Source organism: Haliaeetus albicilla, chromosome 2, assembly GCF_947461875.1.
Source record: "Haliaeetus albicilla chromosome 2, bHalAlb1.1, whole genome shotgun sequence".
In the NCBI taxonomy this organism is placed as follows: Eukaryota; Metazoa; Chordata; class Aves; order Accipitriformes; family Accipitridae; genus Haliaeetus; species Haliaeetus albicilla.
Window position 1 is genome coordinate 54845038 of NC_091484.1, and position 15935 is coordinate 54860972.

Sequence of the window (15935 nt, forward strand, 5' to 3'; positions counted from 1 at the left end):
TCTGTCTTCCAAAAGAACCACACTGATTTTAATGAAAGGCGCTTTCATATTTCAGATTTGCAATAGCCTTGTAAACCGCTTGAAGCAGCCCACACATACTAAAAGTAATTATAAGCTTACAGTACACTAGTGGGCTGACATTTCAAAATGCAGACAAAGAGAATTTTGTTTTCTAAAGAAAAAATTTTCAAAAGGCAGGGTTCACAGCATTGGGTACATTCAAGGAAATGGATACAATGAAAGTGAACATCTTGGTAAGTATTAGATGAGGAGAAGCTCAAAAGAGCCAAATGCACTGATGTGACTGGAGCTGGCTAAAATGCTACTTTGTGAGTGACAGCCAAGGTGAAAACAGAGTGCTTTATATTAGCCAGATGCTCGATTGTGTTATTGTATAGAATGTGTAAGGTGTCAACTTCTCTGTTCATCACTTCTGGAAAAAGAAAACACTTTACACCTTTACAAATGTATTTTCAGAATGAGATGACAATGCAGCTCTCCTATCCACATAGGTGTGCTATGTTTAGAAATAAGCTCTTTTGCCCTGCTAGTTTCTGATCTATTTATAAACTTACCACAGCTGTCTCAATATCTCCTGGTGAGGGGCTGATTTCATCAGGGGAAGTTACAGAAGAGCGAGTAGTGCGTGGAGTTCGCGGAGAAGGAAGCGTATCCCATGCGTTGTATCCACTTGGAGGGGGAGTTGGCATCTGAACCCCTGAACGCTGGCAGCAGTTCTCCGGATTAGACATCCATGCTTCAAGTAACTTCTCCCTGTCCCAGTCTTCAATAAATATACAGATACAGGAAATTTTGCAGCTGACAATGTTTAAAATATGTTTTGTAACTGCACACTCAAAAGAATATATAAACACTAAGCTAAAAAATTTAGAAATAAATAAAAATTATAAAGTATGAATGGAACTTTAGACATTAAATTTTACAGAACACATTCCAAGATAATACATAATGCAATGTATTTAAGTAAATAATTGCATCGCAAGCATCTCCTTTCCCTGTAATATCAGTCTTAAATAAAATTATTTTCATTATTTATTTACAGCAATTGTAGTAGCCAGGAGACTCAATCAGAAACCATAACTGCAGTGACTTGCAAAGACAGATCAAAATATAACAGCCCTTTCACCGGAGAATTTTCAATATTTTCCCTTTCTATGAAAAAAGTAATTGTTCAATATGCATTAGCTTTTATCTATTGTGTTTTTTTAAGAAGATGAAGCCAAGTGCTACAAATGAAGGAAGAAGACTAAGATACAACTAGATTACAAAAAGATTTGTGACCTAATGAGTTACCAGTCTTTATATATGCATATAAGAGTGATGTATTTCTGGGAAAAAAAAAAAGACACCCCCCCCCCGACTGCAAAAAAATTTCATATATTCTTACCATGTTTTTATTCTATAATTGTTACTGAATGCTTTACTTTCATTCATAATTAACAGTGCCCATTTATATACAAAAAAGAACTGGTGAAACAAATTTTATTATGTATGAAGAACTCAAACCTAAATAAAATTTTTTTAAATCATTGTTTGAAATGTCTTCTGTTTCTGATTCCTAAGAGTAATACTTAAGATATCTTAAGAATAGTGATTTTTTCTATTAAAAATACTTAAAAGTTCTCATTTAAATATAAATCTACCAAATTCCTATATGAATTTGAATCTAAAACCATATCATAGGCTAGTTTAATTTCATTTGTTTAAAGACATGGACGCTGAACATATTTACACTTCAAAAATTATGATCTTTATTAGCATTTTTCAAATTACTCTGAGTTTATAATCTTTCAGAGGGGAACTGACTGATGCTAAGATACAGATAAAATTTGCTAAAAGTTATCTTGAGCTCCTTTGTTTGTACTGTATCTTTAAAATTACCCAGGGTCAAGACATGCTACTAAATGGATTCCACTGTGTTTTCTTTACTAAGTTGTGAGTTTTAGTAAAATATGAGGTAGTTACATTTGCTAAATTGACTCTCTTCTATCCTGAAATCAAATGCTGTATAACGAACTAGAAGAGAAAAAGGAACAATGTTGAAAAAACACTTGTAGAAAAACTGTAAAGTTATTTATTTTCATGACCGCCATAATAACAGTTTTTATCTTGGCTGTAACTCTACACACTTCTGTCTCTTGATTGAAAAAAAAAAATACACTCTTAACTCTTACAGCCTGTGTTAGTAAATTGGTATAGTTGTATGATAAAAGAAAGCAAAGTTTGTTGGATTAAGTATTACCTGTCTGTAAACTATTAAAAGCAGTACATAAGAATGATCTTTCCAAGAATTTAAAACATGCTTTTCATACATTAAGTGTGAATTAAGTTAAGACTTCACATTATTCTTTTATGAATTTCAAGATTAAATGCAAAAACATTATAATTTGGCATTTGATGCTTCCTAATTGTCTAAGCCTTTGTAAATAGCTCAGTTATTCCCTTTACTAGGCTGAACCAATTCTATGTCTTCATTTCAAGTAAAATAAATTCTGTTTGAATAATTTCCAGTGTATGAGTACAGCTACAGGCAAAATAGTTGACTTTCTCATGATTTGCAAATTGTCTGTGCTTCTTTCTGTGCACTGGCCAATTGCGTTAAGTTATCACTACATCACTAAGGCAACATCAGTAGAATGACCTTTCCAACACAGACCGATTTCTTCTCAACTTTCAGTTCCTGCTTGCTAGATGCTGGCAGACATTTCTCCACAGTTTACATAAACCTCACTGCTTTAGGACTTATTACGGACTGTACTGCGACAGTATTGCCATCATTTTCTTCAAAATATATGCACAGGCTACACAATCTGCCTACCCACTTAGTCAAATATTAGTAATATTTAGCCTTAATGAGAGCATTCTGAGAATCCAAAACAACATTCAAATAGTGCACAAATTATAAATACATCATAAGAATTAAACAAATAATCAATGTTAAAAAACATATACGCAAAGACTGTGCTTTAAATATCATCAGACTGGCACAAGATCATGTTGACTTAATTCAATGTTAAAAGGAACACAAATACCAACTACTGAAAATAACGTAAAAGATATGAGTTTCAGGTACCATACGCCCTCATGAAAGTCTGCCAAATGTTGTGGGTTTAAAATAATGTTCTCCTATTTCACTTTTCCCTCTCCCTTTTATTTTCGCAAGGAGTCCACAAAAATAATAGGGTATGAAAGCTTAATCCAGCAATACGTTGATGAGCATGCAAACCATTAACTGCCTGAGTAGTTCCTTTGGCATACAGTAACAATGCAGATGCTTCAGTAAGCATAAGTTTTGAATCACTGAATTAAAGCCTAAAGCTTCCACTGAGTTTCAGAGATACTTTTGTTTGGAGCAAACACACTGAATTCAGTATATCGCCATTCTGACAACCCCAGTTTAAATTACACGACAAGAGCACAGACTGATTTCAGTGAAATTAAACTAGTTACAGATATACACATGGAAAAGTATACCCTGTATTAAAAGAGTAACTATAAAAATACTTCAAAGGACAAACACTCATATGCTTTAAACCCCAAGGCAATTTCCAGCCATTTATTACAATGGTCAGACTGCTTTTATTGCTACAATAAATAAATAAATAAAATTTGATCCAGTTTTATATACAAATATAGAGTGGCAGAAAACCAACAGTCTGACAAAAATAGGTACAATCAATTTGACTTTTTTGACATATAAAACCATGGAAGTTCTACTTCTGTGTCTCTCACTAAAATAGGAAAGCTCTGTTTCTCCACACTGCTTAAGTTAAAATGTCTTCCATTGTAATTCCTAGTTTGAATCACTTTCCTATCAGTTTCCCTGTTTGCCTCAACGCTTTTTGACATACTGCAGCGGTACTTCTCTCTGAAGTATTGTGTGAACGGTTTACTGGTCTTTGATTAACTGTTATTTCTCTTTTACTTGGAAATAAAAAGTAAACATACAACTGCAATTTTGATTTTGCTGAAAACAGTTTCTTTAGTCTTTAAGGGTTTGGATTACCATGTGCCCGAAGTAGAGCTTCTGCAGTAAAGAGCGGGGCTTGGAGCATGTCAGCAGATTCCACGATCAGCATATCCTTAAGCCTTCGCAGGTCCTGAAGTCTTAGCCCCTCATATGGCTTTGAGAAGAAGAAAGACAATTTATGTCTAGCAGTATTTTCCATTAGTCTCTAATGCCATATTAAAATTAAAACATTCAAAGCACTGTTACTGATCATCATCTCAACTATGAGGTAATATGTGACAAAATTTAGTCATTGTGCAGACCAATGACCATGCAAAGCTTTATGGAAACGCTGTCATTCTGCAATATTCACAGTATGATCTTTGCACATTTCAAAATCTAAAAGACAGTATCTCTAGAGTTCTCCATTATAGTTGGAGGCCACGTTCAAATGATGAACTAGCCTAACATTGACTCTCTCTCTCTCTCAAAGAAAGCTAGATTTTCACAGAATCCAGCTGAATTTTGAAGTGATTAAACTTCAGACATTGTGGCATGGGTATGAGAATGCACGACTAGATTTGAACTAAGGATTTTAGGGAAGCGAGAGAAAGAACAGGTTAACATATGTTGCATGTAGATTCTCTGACACTAACTTTATACATGAATTGAGACCCATTAACTTTGAATTGATCTGGAGGAGGATACATTGAGACGTTAGATAGCAAGAAGGGATATGTCTGTGAACAGAATCAGGTACAAGTCTTTTGAGGCAATATCCACCCTCACAGAAGCGCGGCAATCAGTCATGAATAGGAGAGGTGAGACATGCCGTCAGAGGTTCAGAGAAACACAGAATGGTTGAGGTTGGAAGGGACCTGCGGATGTCATTTGGTCCAACCTTCCTCCTCAAGCAGGGTCACCTAAAGCCCGCTGCCCAGGACCGTGTCCAGTCAGCTTTTGATTATCTCCAAGGCTGGGGACTTATTATACATGAAGATGTCAAATCTCTTTTTGAGAAACAATGCCCAACTCTGACAGCCCTACACAGTCAGAGCAGATTTTTTGAGAAACAATGCCCAACTCTGACAGCCCTACACAGTCAGAGCAGATCATCCAGCTGCCTTCCTCATCTGGAGCTCCATCCCCTTATTATAGCGTTAAAAAAAGGTCAAATTAGAAAGACAAGAAGGCAGTAATTTTAGGATTCTGAATTAGCTCCAACCAAGATACTAGAGATGCATACACATGTTTTGTAGACTCCTTTTTAAAACTAAGAAAGTAAGAACATGACAGCAAATAAGGTATTTCTTAAGTGTTGCACAGGGAAAATGCCCAAAAGGTAGAAAGAGAAAAACAAGTGGGAGGATATGTACAGAGAATGGATACAGAAAGGGCATGTAAAAAAATTCTTCTTAGATGCACTGGTTTTACTTATGTAAAAGATAGCTAACAAAAGATTGAAAGCATTTGACATAAAACTGGTTAAGTGGTCAGGACTAATTAGGAACTTGGCTACCAAATGGCAATTGTCTTCACCAGTTTAGAGAAGAAAGGACACAGGGCAGAAGCAATAACAGATAACCACAGTTAAGACCACGTATCATTATTATTTACTATCTATATTTTGATTATATATAGAGCATAGTCCATGATTCTCCAGTGCTAGATAATATGCACACACATGCATGCATACATACATAGACACAAAGCAAAAGACTGGTTCTGTCCTCAGAAGTTTACAATCTAAGTGAAAGCCTACTGTGTGCATAACCCTTTGAGGGTCTTTGAGGGTTTGCCTTCTAACAAGCAGAAGGCAGAAGAGATGGGAGAATGGATACCCTGGGCTGCTACACGATTTTGTTCTTTTGAGACACCTACTTTTAAACATAACATACTTCCTATATTCTAGGTATCATAATAAACTCTATAAAATACATCTAAAACCATAACCGACTCCCACAAGGACCTCTTCTGTTAGCTAGTCAGTAAAATAAACAGGAACTTCTGGATATTAAAAACTCTGTGATTGGCAAGAGTAATGGCGCCATGGCTCTGCATTGGGTCTTTGTCCTTTTGGAGAAAGCAAGAAATGCAGAAGAGAAATGGACTGTAAGTGTCCTGACCTTTATCTTGATTGCCCAAGTTCAGGGAGTTTCTGTATGTCCTTCCACTGCTGATCATGCATGACTCAGTAAAGGACAATCTGAGCATTAATGGCTTGCACTGAAATGAGTCTGGGCCACTTGATTCATAGCATGCTGGAATTTGACTGACCTACTTAACTTCTTACAAAAGAAATCATTTATAAAAACATGTCAGAGAGACAGGGATACAAACAGCTGGGTGCCTGAATGATTATAATTGCACAAATATACTGCAAAAAAATGGAAGCAAAGAGTAAATCGTCTGAATCTGAACTGCATTTTGAATTGCAATTGTAAAACAAGTAGCTTTGTCAGCACAACAGTACTCAATTCTTGAAGACCACATATATCATAAAAAGAAATGTCTTTTCTGTTAAACTTGCAATACATACGCATGTTTTAGGACTCAGTATTTTATCCTGAAGTGCAGATATGCTCAAAATTATATTTAACTGATTGGTTCTAGGTCAAACACTGGCAAGTATCTCCCTTGAGTAACACGCTATTATATTATCTCAGCTGGAGCATTCCATACAACCCAGCAGGGATTTTTGGATCCTGTGGTTTTTGAGAATCCTGATTTCATCTTTTTAAGTAATGAGGGAAGTATTTCTTAAGAATGTGTTTGAAACTTCAGACATCTGTTTCATAAAATAATATATAAGCCCACAGAAGAAGCTGAAGGAAAGAAAATTTTAGGCTGGCACTATTAAGTAGCTTAATCTGGAAATTCCAGAATGAAGGCTTTATACAATGAGAACCCTTAAAAATGTTAATGTGTACAAGACATAGTCTTTTAGAGACCTGTGAAGACACAGTCTTTAGTTATAAGGATGTATATCCTTTATGTAATATCATGGAGGTTTGTTTTTAACTACTTCCAACATTGATGACTTATCTCTGCACTGCCATACACTGTAAAGGACTTTGATTACAGCTTATGATTCTCAGAGACCTCCTTTAATACTCATTTATGGAGGAGCTCTTTATTGATATTTGCTGTGAAAAAGGCATTGTTCAGTATTAGCATCACTTAACTATATAATGATTCTGGAATACACTATTTGGGTTACTACTTTAATGCACTGGTGAGCTTCTCAATACAACTTTCAACACTTCTGTATTCTTAAGACCCCTTCTTTTAAACTATTTTTTTCTCAATTTTTTATCAGTAATATTTAGATATCATAAATTATATAATTGTTTTTCTCCTGAAAGTACTTTTAATATGTAAGCTGATTATTTTAATAGTTCATTTCAAACTATTATTATTTTCTTCACTTTTAAAGTACCATTAAAAAAGACAAGGGCAAAGTAACTCTTTGCTATAGCGATGACTATATAATTAAATGGTGTCAAAAATACTCCATGTAAATATCCTCCTTTATGGGTGGATGGAGTTCTATAGTTAATGGAGTCATATATTTAAAAAATCTTTTATACTCCATTTAACTCATTCAAGTATAAGTAAATGCACTATATGTATATAAATGTATATATATCTTAACTGCTTATAGTCCTCTTCTCTCTGTTCACTTTATAAACCATTCTCTATCTGTAGAGATAAAGTACCTTTTAATCACTTTAGATAACTCTTTGTATTTATGGTATGTGCATTATATATATTTATATGACATCAATTCTGGAACTGAAGTAAACCATTGCAATTACTACACACTCAATAAATCTGTGATACACTCACTAGCAGTGTATTTCTACAGTATTCAGTAGCACATATGTAAAATTAACTAAGAAATTACATACTTTGCTATTGCACAATGTATTTCACTGAGTCTGACTGAGAGCCAAAACTGTTCTGGATGATCTGCTCTGAAGTACTGCTTGTTCCCAGGTGTTTCTTATGTAAGTTTAAAGCATTGCATGATGTAATTGAAATGAAGGTGCATGTTATCTTCCAGGGATACATCACCAAGACAAATATGCTCCCATGCTAAATAAACAGCAAATTAAAAGACTGCAAATAAAACAACCAAAACCTATAAAAGTAGTTTAAAAAATAATCAGTCACAGTCATATTATTTAGTGTAACTTCAATTAGATGTAAAAGATAAGTATAAATTTAGATGTTATATAACAGAGATTTTTTTTTTTTTGAGATTGTTCATCAACCAAGTAAGAGAAAAGAATCAAGACAAAGAATGTAATCCAAAATACTCTCCTGGCTTGTTTTCTAATACCCTTTCCACTGCTCACACATCATAGATGGATCTTCTTTTGCTACAACTACCTACAGTGTTAAGAGAGTCACACTTTATACTCCATTCTTAAAATATTTAGTGTTTCCATTTTATATCAGGAAATACAGATTATGTGTGTGTTGGTGCATTGTTTTCGGCATTTTGTGGAAACACACTTAACAATTATGTTTGTGTTTCAAAACTATTAGGGCCTGTTTGCTACCCATCTTTAACTGCAGTCTCTATTTGATCACTAAAAATGTTTGAAGTGTACTAAAACCAAAGTAAAATAGAACTGTTGCTTTAAAAATATGCTTCAGGGAGCACTGTAATAAAATGAGATTTTAAAAGGTTGGCTAACTGTTTGACAGAAATGGATTTTATTCAGAAACCGTTGTGGAAGGAGTAAACTGAACTGCTGGAAAATGGACAGCTCTTCGCTGTTGGGCTCTCAAACTTGAAATACAGCTCTACTCAGCAATCTGTATTTCTTGACGGCTTGAGAGCCTCTGTAATCAAAGGTATGTATGTGCAAGTTATTTTTTTCACTATTACAAGTGTTTCAGTTCTAAACACGAGCACTGACATAATTCCCTGGTGATATTTCACTGTGAAGAGCAACACAAACTGGTTCTCAACATCAGAAACAAAGCTTTGCTATTACTCTGAATACATACACTTAATTCAGTCACACTGCACAGAGCACTACAAAAATCTTTTGGTCTGTATAAAAAAGAGGATTATTTTCTGCTGTAAACATGGCCGGTCTGGAAGGAGAGGTATTGGGTACTATGACTCCAGAAACTACTATGCATATCATAAACACTGGAGTTAAGCCTGTTTGGCTGTTTTGCCTGGGAAGAAATCCTATTCATCATTTTCAAATGTTTTATCTTTTCCTCTAACCTTCATTCAAGAGATTAAATGACTTTGAAAATACATTTCTTGGTGTTCCAAAGTTTTTTAATTCTTTATGAATTAATTTTTTGTGTGTTTTGGAAGTATGTTAAAAGGCATCACTGAACAATTACAATCTAAACACCATGTTAAACAAGCATTTTGCACACTTGCTTGCCTCAGTGTTTAAAACTTTTTAAAAATGAAATTGAGAGAAAAAAAAGTAGAAGACCATGTCTGAGGGGCAATTTTGGTGAAGGATATGTGTTCTGGGGAAGGCTTTTGGATCAATTCTTACGCCCCATCAAGATAACTGCTGGAGGCATCACCATAGCCAGTGGTTAAGTGCAGCTTTCACTGCCCATCCCAACCATTTGTCCAGAGACCTGGAGGATGAGGACATGAGGTCACTTGGATTGCAGTTCAGTGCTAGTCTTTCTAAGGCTTTTTTTTTTTCAACTGGTTTTGGCCACTCTGAGGGCTAAGACTGAAAAACGAACTTCCCCTGACTACATGCTCTTGGCATCTCTCTTGTGCTAGCACTTGAGCTGTTACAGTTACTCAAGAAGTTAGAGAACTTAACCCACTGAAAAGTCACAAAGAAAAGGGTGGGGGGATGAAGGGAGCACATGATAGCAGAATTGCTCTATGTGAAGTCGCAAGACCATCAACCGGTATACCAAATACCAGGCTGACATTTTTCAGCTTGTGAATCTTTAGAACATGTGGGAAAGCTGCCCTGGTATGTCAGATGGCTCTAGGTCTGCAGGCCTGCCTGCATTTCGGTTCTCATGCTCAACAACTTTGCTAAAAACAAGTCAAATGAGGAACAGAACTGTATCTTTTAACAGTCTCGGTGAAGTGACCCCAAATTAACATAATTACTTTTTACTTGAGACGCTTGTAACTATCAAGTGTTTAAGCTGATTTTGCTCTGAGCATCTACCTTAAACAGTCATGAGACATTATTTTTCTCTTGCTGAAAAGCCTGTTCAGGTAGGTGGTTCTTGATTTGCCCCATCCATATTTGTAAGTTCACTATTTTCTCAGCTGTGCTGATGCATATGCCAGCAAACCCATGGTATAAATATAATGATAAAAATTATTCAGGTTAAATAAAACAACTACATATTATCACTCTTTAAAACTTTCTTCTTTTAAGCCAAATCATTGCTATGGTCCAGTCCACAACATAACCATCCAAATAGTTCTACCTGTACAACCAAAGGAGTGGTAAACTGCAATTGTGGCAGGAAACTGCAGCAGTCTTTTAAATTGGCTTTGCCAACAGAGAAAATGTAATTTCAAACTACATTCTTACAACAATTTGGGTGTCTCTATATGGGAATAATCAGAGAAACTGAGTTAATTACATTTGCTATTTCAATGTACAATTCAAGTATATTAAACCTTACCTCAAAACCTCTCATCTAGGAATAAACAATCTAATTAAGCCTGTTTATATTTGCATTTATATAAGAAAATTAGAAAATTAATTGAACAGTACAGAGACTTTCTTACATTCAAATAAAGGTGACCATGCGTGGCATTCTTCAGGGAAACAGTTGGTGTGATCTAAGCCTACTCATGTCTAAATCTGAATGAATTTTCTTTTAAGTGTCATTAGGTCATAAGTGGGCTAAGCTAGTAAAAGGTGAGGCCATGTTACTTTTGAAGGGAGTAGCCATACAGAAATCCATTGTCCTTTAATTTACACAGAATTACTTTGTAATATTTAGTGAATCATATAATTTATCTATGTATTCTTATTTAGAATTTTAGTTAATTAAAATCTGATAACAGATGGGGGAGGGTACTTCTGCTCAGAATCTTTTTGGTTATATTATCCTTATCAAATCACAGGCATACCAGAATTCAAGCAAATTTGTGTCAGTGAATTGTCTCTCTCTTTCAAAAATTGACTTCAGAATAACACCACCTGTTATTACCTGGTTTTCAAACAAGCTCTGGTATGGAGTAGCTTAGGGCATCATGTTATAAAACAAGAAAGTAAATGCACTGTTTTGAAATCCTGCACTACTCAGCTGTTTTTTGGTGACATTCAACCCAGTCTCAGTCTAGGAAGATCCACCAGAACATTTTCCCTATTCTATCCCATAGATTTTTCTCCTTTTCAGAATTTCTCCTGCCCTCATTTTCAGACAGAAAGGCATCTTAAGAAATAAAAATATGTAAAAAATGTTTTAGAGAAACTGTTTCCCAGCTTACTGGCCTCACTGTATTCTCTCCAGCCTCACAGCCTGCAACACTTTCAAGACAGTCCACGTAATTAAGTACATGAATAAAACTTCTCTTTAGTTTTGACAATGTGTTTGTTATGTTCTCTGAGCTTAACTTGAAAGCTATAAAGCGCTGGGTTAAAATCAAATGGTTTACAAATACACAGTACAAAGTATAGTACCTACAGAAATACTTTGCAGAATTTTTCCACAATGTAACTCCTATAAATATAAATGTGTAAAATACCCAAAATTTAAAGTATCCTCTGACCTCTTTTTTGTCTAAAGCAGCATATTCAGCTTCAATGCTTTCAGCTTCAGGATCACGTGAAAATACCATTCGAGATTCCAAGTTGAGAGCCAGCTCTTTGTGGTGTTGTTTCTCTGCACAGTCACATGGGGTATCTTTATTTTCATTTTCTGCAAACAAATCTCCACCATGTTTTACTAGAAGCTGAAAAGTAAAATGGCAAATTAAACAGTTACTAATTACCAACTCTAATAATACCCTGAAGAAAAGATCTGTTAGTTAAGAAGAGAACAAAAAAAATATGAACAAGGAAAACAGAAAGAAGAGACAAATATAATAGCAATGGTCTTCAGGAAACAAAGATTCTCTATTGCTATTAAATAAATTACTGCTTGATTTCAGACATAATTATACCTATACCCACCGTAATTCCATGGAACCACAAAATCTCAGAAATATGTTACAAGGCAACGCTGTACAATATGTTGCTGTTAGGTTTTAAACACTAAAATTCTCCTCTACTGATATGGTCAGTGCTCCATAGAAAATGAGGGGCTGAGGTCCTCAACCAACCAGCAAGATGGAGCTAGAAACACCTTTAAGTATTCTTTATATATGGGTGTAACTCCACCATTCTTCCCAGCACTGGTACACTGCTGGTGACAGAAAATGGGAGATTCCTTGGGTAGGAGGGAAGATGGGTACCAGTTCACAGGTAGCACGTAATACTGCTGGTAGCGCTGCCTTTTTTTTGAGGACATGAGAAAAGTGAAATAAAATAATTTTAATTCTAGAAATTCTAATACGGTCTAGTACTGTGCCATTTCACCAACCTTGTCTCTTGCCAGTAACCACCCAGAAATGCAGTCTCTAGGTAATAAACACTAATTGTGCTGCTCTCATTACCTTGCCAACCTTGCCGCCTGCTATAAAATGGTCTGATATAAGCAAGGACAACAAATGCCACAGATTTTAAAGGCCAACAGTGGACCATTTTGCTGATTTATTAGGACATCTTTATAACATGTGCTGAACTTCTAATGACAGGAAGTCAGGACAATCATTCACTGCTAAAATGATTCATCTTATTTCTAAATAAAACTAAAATCCATAAACATTATCTTGCCTTCAGACCATGATGGCTGTAACAACACTATCCTGTATTTTTAGCCAGAGTATTTCAAAACTCAGCTTTTAATTTTTATACTTCTAAAAAAATAAAATTTCCCCAAAATGATCTGTTCTCCACATAAACCTTTTAGATCATGATCAGTCACTTCCTACTTTTCTCGTCAACAGATTGTATCTCCCTTCACCTGTCACTATAAAATACAGAATGTATTTTATAAACCTGGAATAATTCTTGTAGATTCTTTGGAAACTTTTCGCACGTTCTCTAAAATAAAAACAAACGCAAACCCCAAACCACCACAAACCAGTGTAATAACAAGATTTAGTTGAGAAAAAATTAGTGTGATTAAGGATGACACCATATTTTATCTTCATATCAGTGCATCAGGCAGGAATAAAAGATAATACTGGGATAATTATCAAGACAGCCAGCCTACAGTTACCTTGTTCCATCTAAACTTCTTAACATTGCCAAAACTTTGTTAACTTGAGTTTCACATTCTGTCTGTACATTTTAAACAGAAATTTAAGCAACTAAGACACCTTCTGAGGAAGAAAACAATAAACATACTTGAAAGAACACTCCATAGACCTATGCAGCTCAAAATCTAATTTGCAAGATGAGGAATACGCAAATCAACAAGTTTTTAATAATGAAGCCATATTTCTCTGGAAGCACTGTTAAAAAGGCTTGTGTCTCTTAGGTAATTAAAAGGAAAATAATAATTTAAACAATCACATTAATAATTTAAACAATGGCAAAAATGCCATTTAATATGCCAAATATGCTGTGATAGAGTGGAATATATCTGCATAAAATCAAACCTATTCAGCATGCAAGTTAAGTCTTTTTTCCTGTTCAGTATTTTAAGGTAAGCACATTAACTTTGCCCAAACTACCTTTAGCAATGGATTCCACACAGCTGTTCTGCTCAGAGAAGAAATTTAACACATGTGAATGGAGTAATATCAAGACTGCACATTTGACTATCAACTCTGAACAAATCAACTAGTAGGTGGTTAATGCACAAGGGACTATGTTTGGTTTTTCCTTTCCTTATGTGGGTGTGGCGAGGACCGGGGAAGATACAAGCCCAGGGTTTTCCTGAAAAGTTATGGAAAAAGGAGACGATTAAAGAGGAATGTTGCTCCGAAGTGAGAGTAACCACCATAAAACTGGGCAAAAGGCACTCCTGGGATTCTAAGTAACCTTCAGTTTACTGGAGAGAGGGTAGACCACTTCAGGATTAGGCAATTCAGTTTTTTATCTCTTCTTGTTTTGTTAAGAATGTGAATCCTCAAATACTTCTAGGAACAAAGAGATCATTGTTAAATTCCTTCACCAAGCTCTGTTTCAGGCTTTTCATAATGTAGCGTTCCTGTTCATAATCCCGTTCCTGTTGAAGGAGTTACAAGGACTACAGACTATACTGGAGGACTTATGATATCTCAGATACTAATGGATCTTCTTGGGGAAGGCTGGATAGAACAACTGTGACTGAAAATACCTGTAGCCAGAACTTATCAAGCAGCGGGATCAAACAAGAGAAAAGTACACAGTCGTTTGCAATTAGTATTTTCGCTTATTAAATCTAAAAAGAATTAAAAGTTGACAATGAAGATAAAAGTGGTATTAACATAGACCTAGAAGACAGCCTGATATTTGTTTACAAATCAATCACATCAAAGGCTCTAAATCAATCATATAACCATACAAATAAAAAAAAGATTAATTCTAGTTGACAGGAAGAGCCAGGCAATACCTGTATGTCATTCAGTTACTGTGTGCATAATTAGCTGGGTCTGAGTATAATTCAGCTAGCAAAGACTGCACAGTGACTTGCCTCCCTGGTGAAAATCAGTTAAGTGTGTAAATAATTTCTAGGGACATGTTGAAGACAAACTGCTAGCATGGAGGTTGTGGAGCTCTAACAATATGGGGCAGAGAACAGAGAAGGTACAGGGGCAAGATTCAGTCTGTGATACTGGAGCTTAAATATCAGCATCTACTCTTAACTCCTCTCAGTACTGAGCAGGGGACCAGAGAGACAGAGACTTAAGTTAGAGCACAGAAAATGGCATAAGGAAGCTGAGTTTCCATTCATTAGAAGCTCAGAAAACTAGGAAGGATGATCTTTATACTAACAGAATGAAAGAAGTGTTGGCTATTGGAACTAAAAAGACACTATCTGAGATTTTAGAGGGGACTAATGAAAAACCAGAAGATAAAGAAGAACATCCAGTTCAAGATGGTGCACAGCTAAGGCTGGGGAATTGAAATGACAAATTTTAAATGAGAATTTTCAGACAATATCTGGAAACTTGACAGAATACAATCAGTGTTACCAAGTAATACCACAGAACATATTATGTGAGAATCACTAAGAAGTTCACAGTATTGGAAGGGTGGCAGTATTTACCTTTTTAAAAAAAAACAAACCCACAGATAGATAAAATAACTCTATCAACAAATACCAGGGAATCCCAGTGCAATACAATTCTGGACTTAAAAAAAGAATGGTGACCACTGACCAAAACTGTAACGATAAAAGTGACATGCTGACCAAGAACAGAAATGCTGCAGGGGCAGAAACCAGAAAAAAAAAAAAAAGGGAACTTCAGTCACTCCATCTCCCAAGCATATTGAGCAAATTCTATGCTAATACATGATGCTTAAATTAAAATTTCAGACTACATAAGTGGCTGAATAATAGACAAAATAGTTAGCTAACGCATGAGAGGAGAAGCAACTCCTGACTCTGTCCAAAGCAGTGTACAAGACCTAATTCAAAACGTTACCATCAAAGACTCAATAACAATTCCCCAAATGTACTTGGATTCCCCATTCTTGCAGATGAACAAAGACAAAAAATTCATTGCCTACTTTCAAAAAGTGGTACTAAATAAAAGCATGGAATAAAATTCCAGAAACATCAGAAGAATTTGTGAAGCAAGAACAACGGGACAGAATCGTATGGGAAATAAGAAGCTGAAGTTGTCTCCAGATGAAGAATACATAAAGAACAAAGTCTGGAAAAGATAAACGTAAAATCACAATAAAGAAGGTTCTGAATGTTTTTTGAGCAGTATGCCACATGCATT

At 35.4% G+C, this 15935-nt stretch overlaps 1 protein-coding gene across 3 annotated transcripts in view; it reads right to left on the minus strand.

Moving 5' to 3' along the window:
• Positions 1 to 15935, minus strand: part of ANKIB1 (ankyrin repeat and IBR domain containing 1) — a 98166-nt gene that overhangs the window by 23307 nt on the left and 58924 nt on the right. For all 3 annotated transcript variants that reach the window (XM_069775201.1, XM_069775192.1, XM_069775209.1), the window contains exons 4-6: positions 11724 to 11906; positions 4028 to 4145; positions 576 to 784 (exon numbers count right to left, since the gene is read on the minus strand). In XM_069775201.1, coding sequence (XP_069631302.1) covers positions 576 to 784; positions 4028 to 4145; positions 11724 to 11906 — 510 coding nt within the window. The remainder of the gene's footprint in view (positions 1 to 575; positions 785 to 4027; positions 4146 to 11723; positions 11907 to 15935) is intronic.